This window comes from Delphinapterus leucas, chromosome 17, assembly GCF_059928025.1.
Source record: "Delphinapterus leucas isolate spDelLeu-1000000601 "Yukka" chromosome 17, BTC_Dleu_Yukka2, whole genome shotgun sequence".
Lineage (NCBI taxonomy): Eukaryota > Metazoa > Chordata > Mammalia > Artiodactyla > Monodontidae > Delphinapterus > Delphinapterus leucas.
Genome location: NC_143145.1, coordinates 1,498,723 through 1,509,049, shown reverse-complemented (window position 1 = coordinate 1,509,049; position 10,327 = coordinate 1,498,723). Strand labels below are relative to the sequence as shown.

The following is a 10,327-nucleotide window of genomic DNA, read 5'->3' as shown; positions in this document are numbered from 1 at the left end:
GACTGGAGGGCCCTTAGCCAGCGGGGTCTCCGGGGATGGTGAGGTTGACCCCAGGAAGGCCGTCTTCATCCCCGCATGGCACTCTGCTGCCACCTTGTGGGAACCGGATCTCTTGCTCCCCTCAGAACCTGCTGGGGCCGATGCTCCCACGATCACACTGGGAGCCTTGGGCCTCGTCTCCAGGACTGAGTCCACTCTGGCAGAGAGGAAGGGGTCGGGAAGAGACAAGGAGAAGGAAGACCATCCCCTGGTGTCACATGAAGCCTGGCATGGAGGGCCCCCTCCCCCAAGTATCTCCCCAATGCACAAGGTCAGGCCCCCCACCAAGCCAGACTGTCCACAGCCCAAAGGCCTTGGAGAGGGTCTGGCTGAGCAGATGCCCCCACACCGCCCCCTCCAGTGGCATCCCACGTGCCTCAGAAAGGTCCTCCTGGGCCACCAGGCCTGGCGAGGTCCTGCTCTCACTGTCTTCCCAGCCCACGGGGCTCCTGAGTGCTGTGGCCCCTCTGCCCATGGCCCTTGGCCTGCGCCATGCTGGGCACCCAGCCCAGGTTCCAGACACTCGGGTGGAGAGATGTCCGGTCCCCCCAGAGCCAGGGCGAGGGTTTCTCACAGCAGAGGGGACTTTACTTGGGGGCTGGGGGTGTGGCCGGAGCTCCTGGCTCCCCGACTTCACTCAGGGAGGTAGGAGTGGACAGGAGAAGGGGGGCCGGCTAGGGGCTCAGTCCTGAGAGGCACCAAGGCCCTGAGGACTCGGGAACACACAGGAGGGGCACCTCTGCAACCAGGGCTCTCTGGGGACAGAGACCCCTGAGCCCAGGACAGACGGTGTGGGGCTGGCGCACCGATCAGGTGGACGGGGTCTCAGTGCCCTGCACGCACACTCAGCTGTGGGACACGCATTTACACACGCCCTCCACGTACATTGTTCACCCAGGAACACACCCTCACACATGCATTCCACACGGTCGCTCCCACATGCAGTTTTCACACACAGAGACACCCTCACAGAGTCGGAGTTGCAGTACACGGCTTTAATTTTGAGAACCTATAATGGGGAGCCTGGCACTGTGGACGCTCTCCCCAATCTGTCAGGGATCTGGCAGTGCACCAATTACCCTCCTGGTGATACATGCATTTTTCTAAAGGAAAATGTCTACAAATGTGGAAGAGAATTCAGTTGCAGTTTTGCAGTAATACCCCATCTTTATTTTTTTTATTAATTCTGCATAAAATAATGAATTCATCCAAAACTGATGTCCATGAAAGTGTGGAACCACGTGGAAGCCCCAGGAGGTGGCAGTGGCCCGTTGGTAAGGAACCCCTGTGAGGTGGGTCTACCCTACACAGCCTGCCTCCCCCCAGTGCCCAGCCCCACCACCAGTCCTAGCAGCCCCAGCTTCACACTGACAAGATCAGGGAAATCTCTGAGCTATGTGAACAGGCAGGATTTCCAGGGAACCCAACCGGTTTGGGCGGGCAGGTGGAGGGCCACGAGAGAACAGGAAAATCTGGAGTCCTAGGAGGTGGCCGCAGAGCAGAGGAAAGGAAGCGGGCTAAGGGGAAGTCACATCGAAGCCACACCTCGACCCCATTCCTGTGTGGAGGGACCGCAGGCAGTCACGCCCCCACAGGCCTTCCCGGAAAGCTGGATCCCACCAAAGGATCCAGGCTCCATTGAGGCTCACTGCATGCCCAGTGCATGAGTGATGGGATGGGGCTCAGCACTGGCCCAGGGTCGGCGCTCAGGCTTTGACCCCAATGAGAGCTCAGTTTGGGGCCCAGGTCAGAGCTCAAACTGTTATTAGGAGCGGAGTTTAATAACTGTCCACAGGGCATCACAGCCGTGGTCTTCTATATTTGAGTCATGTCCATTAGGTCATCTATCTCGGTCAGCTTGGGCTGCCATAACAAAATACCAGAGTCTGGGTGACATAAACAAGAGAATTTTTTCTCTTCCAGCTCTGGAGCGCAGCAGTCTGAGATCAGGGTTCCTGGGCGGGCAGGTTCTGGTGGGGACTCTATTCCTGGTTTGCAGGTGGCTCCCTCGTACTGTATCCTCGCGTGGTAGAGAGAGAGCTGGTGCCACATCTTCTCAGGTCACCGAATCCCATCGTGAGGGCCCCAACCTCATGACCTCATCCAACCCTGAGGCCCCCTCTCTGAAAACCATCAGGGTGGGGGTTAGGGCTCTAACATATGAATTAGGGGAGGACACAGTTCAGCCTATAGCACTGCGCCCTTGGCCCTCGAAATTCACGTCCTTCTCACATGCACGGTGCATTCCCGTCATCCCAATAAGCCCAGGAGTCTTAACTCATTACGGGGTCCGCACTAACCCCTAAAGCCCAAAGTCTCCTCCAGACCCTCTCTACGTCAGACATGGCCGAGTCCAGGTAGGATTCATCCTGGCAAATTCCTCTCTGGCTGTGAATCTGTGCAACCAGACAAATTACGTGCCTCCAAAATACAGCAGAGATTCCCACCACAAAGGGAAAAATCGTAAGGGAGAGTGGCGGGTCCCAACCCCAGCAAAGCGGCGTCACCACCGGGGCTCCCGGCGGGTCCTGCCTGCGTCAGCCAAGGACTCTGTTGTGCCGTGCTGTGCACGGCAGGGTGTGGAGCAGCATTCTTGGCCTGCACCCCTGGACACCAGGAGCACCCCCATTCGGGCAACTGAAAATGTCTTCAGGCCCCACCAAACGTCCCCTGGGCCACGGAAACGCCCCCATCTGAGAACCACTGCTTTACAGCAACCACTTCATATCAAATCACATCAGTGAACACACGGGCAACTGTCAATATTTGAAGAATGAGTGCTTCAGGCTGGTGCTAGGTGCTGGGTGCCTTGAACACAAAACAGATAAGAAAGGCCCCAGCCCAGGGCACCGCAGCTCCCCGTGAACTGGGGTGGGGGAGGGGCGCAGACGGGCAGCCCCACAAGGGAACAGTGAAGGCACAAACATTTTACATCCCACGTGAGGCAGCTGAGCTGAGGGGGCGGGGGGCCGGGGGGGGGGGCATGTTCAGAGAGAAAGTGCCAGGCACGTAGCATGGGCAAGGAAGGTGCACTGGTGCGGGGGACACACTCACCTCTGTGTGACCTTGAGCAAGTTCCTCCCTCTCTGGGCCCCAGGCTCCAAGGGACAGAGCCCGGCCTGGGGGGAGCTGGGGGGCTGGGGTCGGGGTAGACCCCAGGAGTGCTGTGAATCCCGGGAGGGCCGGGTCTCAGGGCACCCCTGGCCCACACCGCCCTGTCACCCTGCTCCCGGGCTGCCCCCCACTGCGAGCCATCCACTGCCCCTCGGCCTTCCCTGCGGCCCACGGAGCCCCTTCCCCTAAGGATGTTGCGTCTGGCAACATCCTTTCCACCCCTGACGTGCCCTGGGCCCTTTTCTGGGGGGTAAACCAAGGAGGGGAGTGAGATGTGCTCCACGAGGCCATCCACAGGGCCAGGAAGACCTGAGGAAATGAGAGGCCCTCTCCCCCTGTAGGAGGAGCTCGTGCCCCCAGACACACCCTGGGGCCAGCAGGCAGTGGGTGCAGCCTGTGCCTGCCACCACCTGGTCGACACTCCAAGGGGTCCCAGGGAGACTGGGCACAAAGGGAGGGTCAGGTTGAGAGGGCAACAGGGACCACTCATGGCCCCCAGGGCAACAGCAGCCAGGAGCCACTGGCCCTCCCAGGTGCAGAGGAATGAGGGGAAGGGCCAGTCCCAGAGGCTGGCTGGAGCTGCTGTGATGGGAGAAGGCTGGTGACGCCATGGTGGCCCAGGCGTCAGGTGCGGCAGAACAGGTGGCCTGACTGCTGAGCATCTCACCCTCAGGTCTTGGCCAGTGGAAGCCTTTATAGGATCCTTATGGGACCCAGGACACAAACAGGGTGGAGAGGGGGCCTGGGTCTGGATGGAAAATATCTGGCCCAGTGCCGAGCTCTTGTCACCTCCTCGTCCCGCAGAGGCCACTGACACGGCATTTCCAGGACTCCCTTGCAGCTAAAGTGCCACGGTGTGGTGGGGTATTGAGTAAGGTCATGAGGGTGAGGCCCGCAGCTCCGGCCCGTACGCTGTGCTCCACACCCGCGCGCCCTGGCAGCCTCCCCAGAAGGTCCCCACCAGGCCCCCTCTCTGCAGCCCGCATTTCCTTCCTGCTGATTGTGCCATCTGATCAAGGCCTGTCACCCCAGTGGGACTCAGCCACAGGGGTCAGCATGGCTCCCACACAGAGCACAGTGGGGCCGAGAGAGGGGCTCTCAACCTGGGCTCAAAGACAAGAGTGAGTGAATCTGGGGAATACGCTCTCCTTTCTCTGGCCTTGCCGCCCCTCTGAGGTGGTGGAGAAGTGGTCTGGGGCCTCGTCCTGAGGCGGCTGAGAAATGGCCCCTGCCCCGGGCAGGCTCTGCCTTCCCGAAGCAGAAAGAAGGCCAAAGGGAGTGGGAGGGTGCAGCCATTTGGGGGCTGGAGATTGGGACTTGCCCCGCCCTGGAGCCCTGCAGCCAGGAAGCTACTGGTGTTGACTGTGGGCGGCCACCCCCCCACCCCAGCCAGCAGAACCATATAAAGCCGCCCAAGGTCTGCTCCCTGCTGCCCACCCACCACCATGAAGGCTGTCCTCCTGGCCCTGCTAGCCGCTGTCTTGGCCCTGCAGCCAGGTGAGACCGCAGGGGGCCACAGGGCAGGGTGGGGGGAGCAGGGCCGGGGCGGGGGGCGGGGGGGATGATCGAGGAAGGCCAGAGGGGCAGAGAGGAAGGAGGGGGCAGTCTGGGCGGAAGGACACGGGGCAGGGGCGCGGAGAAGGGGCTTTGACCCCACCCAGCTCCCCCTGGGGCAGCTCTTAGTGCAGCCAGGATACCGGGTCATCTCCTAGCTGTCCCCCGAGGCGGGAGCAGGCCGGGCAGCACGGGGGGGGGGGTCTCTCCTCCAGCGCCGTGGGGCTGGCCTGGCTGCTGGAGGGATGCGCAGAGAGCCTGTGGAGTGGGTGGGGGGCACAGGGGCAAAGGGCCTCAAGTGAAGAAGGGCCACAGAGGGACGGAGGGAAGAGATCTTTCTGCCCAGGCCCAGCCCCGGCTTCTGATGGGGGCAGCAGGGGTAGGCTGTGGGCCTGCACTGCTCCAGTCTGGACTCGGGCCTGGTAGGGACTCTCCCGGGCCAGGGCCCCAGGTGATCAGTAAAGCCCTCAGAGCCTCAGCACCCTCTTCTGGAAAGCAGGGATCATGGTGGTGCCCGAGGACACACGGGTTGGCCAGCGTGTGTGGTGCCCGAGCACAAGCTGGCCGTGGGGAACCTGTTGGCACTGGGGTGACGTGGACCCCAGCTTCATCATTGTTTTACCCAGAGGAGACCTAATCATCATGACAGCTGGGGCCACTGCCCCCAGGGACAGAGCAGGGCGGGGCCAGGGGCGCACCTACGGGCTCACAGCTCCGGGTTGGGGGGAGGGGGATGCTGAGAGGGAGTGTGAAGGGTCCTGTCCATCCTGCCCTCACCTGCCTGGTGTGCGTCCCTCTCAGGAGCGTGGGCATCGTAACAGGGCCTTAGAAGCAAGGGGGTGGGCGTGGTGCCCTCCCTGTGAGGGGCCCCCAGTTTGTGGCTCTTGTGCACCAGACAGTGCTCTCTACTCTGTGTGACCTATGAGAAAAAGAGGTTCCCCCCATACCCCCGCAGCGTGGGAGGGCAGGCTGGGCAGCCTCTGAGCTCCACCCCACCCCCACCTTGCAGGCACCGCCCTGCAGTGTTACTCCTGCCAGGCCGAGGTCAGCAACCAGGACTGCCAGCATGTGCAGAACTGCAGCCACTCTGAGACCCAGTGCTGGACTGAGCGCATCCGTAAGTGGCCCTGCTGTCCCCGCAGGCCTCCCTGTGCCCCTGCCCTGGCCCCTGCACCATCCCCTAGAAGCCCTGCACCTTCCCTCCACTGGCAGGGATTCAAAGGGCCTGGGATTAGGTCTCTGCGCTGGACTGTTCATCCTTCTGTCCACCTGCCCACTTGTTCTCCTGTCCACACATAAATATAGATGCCCAGCTTCCCATCTATACTTGGTGGGTGAGTATCCAGGGCCCGGCCCTCACCCAGTGGTCCCCATGCCTCGCCCAGGTGCTGTTGATCTCCTGACCCTCATCAGGAAGGGCTGCAGCTCGCACTGTGTGGAGGACTCAGAGAACTACTACGTGGGCGAGAAAAATGTCACATGCTGCTCTACTGACCTGTGCAACGCCAGCGGGGCCCACGCCCTGCAGCCGGCCACCGTCACCCTGACGCTGCTCACCGCTCTTGGTGTGCTGCTATTCTGGGGCCCCGGGCAGCTGTAGGATCCAGGAGGACGCTGTTGTGTCCCATGCTGGGCAGTGGTGCCCAGGGGCCCGGGGGGCACTCCTCACACACACCCGGTCCAGTCACGGCCCCTTCTGAACCCTAACTCAGGTCGGGCGATGCCCCTCTGCCCTTTCCAGCCCTCCCTGGCTCCCTCCAGGACTCCGGCCCAGCTCCCACCGGCCGGCAGGCTGCGCTCTGTGATGTGGAACAGCGTGCAGATGGCCCATCAGACCCCCTCCCAATATTCCGACCCACCCCTTAACCTTCACTCAGGCACCTCTTCCTCCAGGAAGCCTTCCCTGCTTGCCCCCTCCACGAGCTGAGCCAGGTCCTGTCCGTGGTGTCCCCCGCACCCAGCATGAAGCAGGCTCTCAGGAGGGCCCCAAAAAGGCTGAGAGGAAATGTTCCGAGTAGAATTAGGGTCAGAGGTGTGAGGTCCTGGGAGCCCCAAGAGATGAAGCTTGGAGGGGGGAACAGCTCCCCATGTTCATAGGGGTCCTGGGGCAGCAACCCCAACACACAGTAGGCCCTTAATAAAGGCCCACGGGCTTGGTTGCAGAGAACCTGTCCTTGCATGCCTGCAGGCTGAGGTCAAGGTTGTGGTCCAGGGCTGTGAAGGGTTGCCACCTGGGGCCACGTCTGTGGCTGTGGCTGTGCCCTTGGCTCCGGCCAGGGCAGGAGCAAATGTCTGACTCCTAGAAGGGAGGACATTGCTGGAAGGCCGTGTCCCTGGGACCTCCCGGCTCTTGCTGTGTGGCCTCGCACATGTTGCTCAACCTCTCTGAGCCTCAGATGCTCACTGGGACCCATCTCTGCTGTGAGGACTGACCCAGAGACTCCAAGGCATGGAGACATTTCTGGGTGGGAGGGGCTGCTGCTGCTGCATGAGGCCACCAGAACCCCTGTCCTGTCCTCCCCCTTCAGCTTGAGGACAGCCCCTCTGTCTGTTTCTTCAATTTCTTATTTTGTTTGTTGTAAGGGCTTCACACCCAGAGCAAAAAATTCAAACTGTACAAGAGGGTCTCCAGTGCTGAGCCAGTTCCCCAACCCCGACCGCGGGCCCCTCCCCTCTCTAGGATGCTCCCATCGCACGCTTGGGGCTCCTTCCGGGGTAACTAACTGTGAGGCCTGGGGGAGCCCCAGGGGACGCGGCCCCTGCCTGGCCTTTTTCATACCTGGGAAAGTCCTTTTGAAAACCCAGCTGGCCCCTGCCCTCGGGCACCAGGGCTCATGGAGGGCCGGGCCCTGGGTGAGACCTGCCTGCACAGGACGGTGCTTCCAGCCCACACCAGGCGCTGGGCGGTGGATTAGGCAGGATTAGAACCCGGGTACTGGAGAGACCCTCCAGGTTGGCACAGCAGCAGGTGGGGTGGGGTCGCACTCACCCGAGTCCAGGCCAGGGCATCCCAGGGAGCCCAGTGTTGCATCTGGTGACGTCGGGAGGGAAGAGGAGACCAGAGGTCCCCGCACTCAGAGCCCATGACAACCCACACCTTAGCGCCTCCCTGTGGAGGGGTGCTCCGCCCTGGGGCCAAGGCTCATGGAGGTGAGGTGCCCTGGGCCCCAGTGGTTTGAATTCTTTGGGTCAACATGAGAGGAGAGAGATGGCGGGTGGGTCCCCATGCCCTGTAACCCGGGGCCTCCTCTCGCCTCCTGAGCCGTCCCTGAGGTCACGCAGCCTTGAGCCTCCAGAAGAGGGACGGGCCCCGGGAGGCGCAGGAGCTCTCCCAACCCAGCACCGCGGGGCAGGTCTCCCCCTCCCGCAGGATGGAGGCTGACGGGGGCTCTGCCTCTCCAAGGGTGAGGACAGCATGGGGGCCACCTGCAGGGGCAGCCCAGGGTCCCTGAGCCAGCCCAACGCAGCGTCTGGACTGGGACCCCCACCCGCTCCACCCCACACCATTTCATCGTCAGAAACTGTGGGAAAGCAAGAAAGAGGAAGTGCAGAACCCTCTCCCCACGCCCTAGGATGGTCCCCATTTTCACCCTCATGGTGACGCTTCTTGTGCAAGAATAAGGAGCATCCTGCGCGTTTACACACCTGGTCGCACTCTCTTCAGGAAACCGCTTTTTCTTTTTTTTAAACCTCTATCTCTCCTTGGTAAGGACGAGACACCCCGTGGTGGCTGAGGTGATCCTCCGGACAGACCGACGTGTTTTTGTTTTTAAGATGCCACCTGCCGAGCATCTTCCGTGGGAGAGATGCTGTCCTGGTCTGTCTGCATCTATAGTAATAGGTGACGACAAAAGCAGACATGGCATAGCGCTCACCTCGGGCCCCGCACTCCTCTGCCACCTCCCTTGCAGTCATTCATTCATTCCTCCCCCCTTGGGGGCAGGGCTGTGCAGAGGAGGAACCCGAGGCAGAGAGAGGTGAAGCAACTTGCCCAAGATCACACAGTTAGTTAGAACTGGTGAGGCTGCATTCCAACCCCGGTAGAAAGAGGCCCAGAGAGGTGAAGGAGCTGACCCGGGGTCACACAGAGGGCTCCTGCCCACCCCAAATCGGGCCCCTGAGTGGGCATCTCCCGCCCTGGCCCCAGCTCCCAGCCACACCAAGTCCTGGGCTTTCCTCCCCTGAGGACTCTGGCTCGGCCGGACGTCTCTCCGCCGGGGCTGAGGTTGATGACTGGTCTGGCTCCCCGGGGATGTCCCCACCCTCCCCACTGGACTCCAGCTGCAGCAGGGAGTCAAGCTAGACGGGAAGGAGAGTGGGTCTCCAGTAGGTGCTGTGCAGTCCTGGAGTACCCCAGGGGGCCCTTCCTGAGTCAGAAGAGATGCAGAGTTCTTGCCCAAGCACCCACAGCTGCAGGGCGCAGAGCCGGGACCCCATCCATCCACCCCACAAAAGCTGTGGGGTGTTGGGGCAGCCCGCAGGTGAGCAGTTCGCCTGTGCCCAATGCTTGGACCACCACCGTGGCCCGCTGCCTGAACGTCAGCACATGCCCTGGGGGCCCAGGTCTGCCCAGAAAAGAACCCCAGCACAGAAGTAATCGAGTCGGTCTCCCCCAGGGCTGCGATAGAGCTACCCTCTGTTAGGGAGACCGCCCCCTTTTTACGGAACTGAGTTTCAGGTCCACGATGGGCCGGTCCCCCAGTTCGCACTGCGGACAAACAGGTCTGCGCCCTCGCGACCCTGGTTCTGTCCCGCCCGCAGGCTACCCCTTCGTGGCACTGTGGTGGTGACCAAGGCGTGCGCGGACCCATGTGAGCCCTCGAACGCGGACGGGCTGGGCCAAAAGGGCCGATAGAGCTGCTGCCGCCAGGATCCGTGCCCCACGCGGGGTGCTGCTGGGGTCCGGGCCGGGCCGGGCCGGGCCGGGCGGGTCCCGGGAGCGACTCTGGGGGCGGGGATGGGCGGAGCTTGGGCGGGGCCGAGGTTGGGTCCCGGTCCAGGGGCTGCCCGCCGCGTTCCGGCCACTCGCACCGCTGCTCCTGTTTTGCCGGGCGGCATCCTGAGCCCCTGCTCCTCTTGGGTCTGGAGCCTCGAATCCAAGCAGGCAGCCGCTAGAACTTAGGCTGCGGGCCTGCCTCTGGCGGTGACGCCCGGTGCTACCCAGACACGAGAGTCCTTGAGGAACCAAGGGGACCCAGAAGTACCCCTCCTCTGCTCCTCCACCCTGCTGGATACTCCAAGCCAGGGCCGAGGGAAGGGATCGAGGTTCCGCGCCCAGGACTCCTTCCAGCCTCCCAATAAACGGCCAGTGACCCATCACAAGATGCCTGCGTCCATTGTGTGGGACTGAAGCGGCCCGATGGTGGGGGGAGGGGGGCAGAGAAGGCACTGGTCCTTACAGCATTCACGTTTTGAGGGCCCTCGGTGCACTGGGCATCCCGCTGGCCCTGGGCTTTGGCAATCGACGAGACAGACCAGGCCCTGGCCTCCCAGCCTCAAGGTCCAGCAGGGAGAGAGCACCCCCTGCCTACGGATCATATCTGTGAGTAAAAGTGGAGTGAGACCAGGGCTCTGGGGATCTAGCCCAGTCCGGGATTCAGGAAAGGGGCAGATGGGGCAG

At 62.3% G+C, this 10,327-nt stretch overlaps 1 protein-coding gene across 1 annotated transcript; it reads left to right on the top strand.

Moving 5' to 3' along the window:
• Positions 1 to 3,009: 3,009 nt before the first annotated feature.
• On the top strand, positions 3,010 to 9,685 carry PSCA (prostate stem cell antigen). The gene is made up of 3 exons (XM_022555499.2): positions 3,010 to 4,650; positions 5,717 to 5,824; positions 6,093 to 9,685. Exons 1-3 carry the CDS (start codon positions 4,599 to 4,601, stop codon positions 6,305 to 6,307), a joined length of 375 nt encoding a protein of 124 aa, XP_022411207.1. The 5' UTR covers positions 3,010 to 4,598; the 3' UTR covers positions 6,308 to 9,685.
• The last annotated feature ends 642 nt before the right edge of the window (positions 9,686 to 10,327 follow it).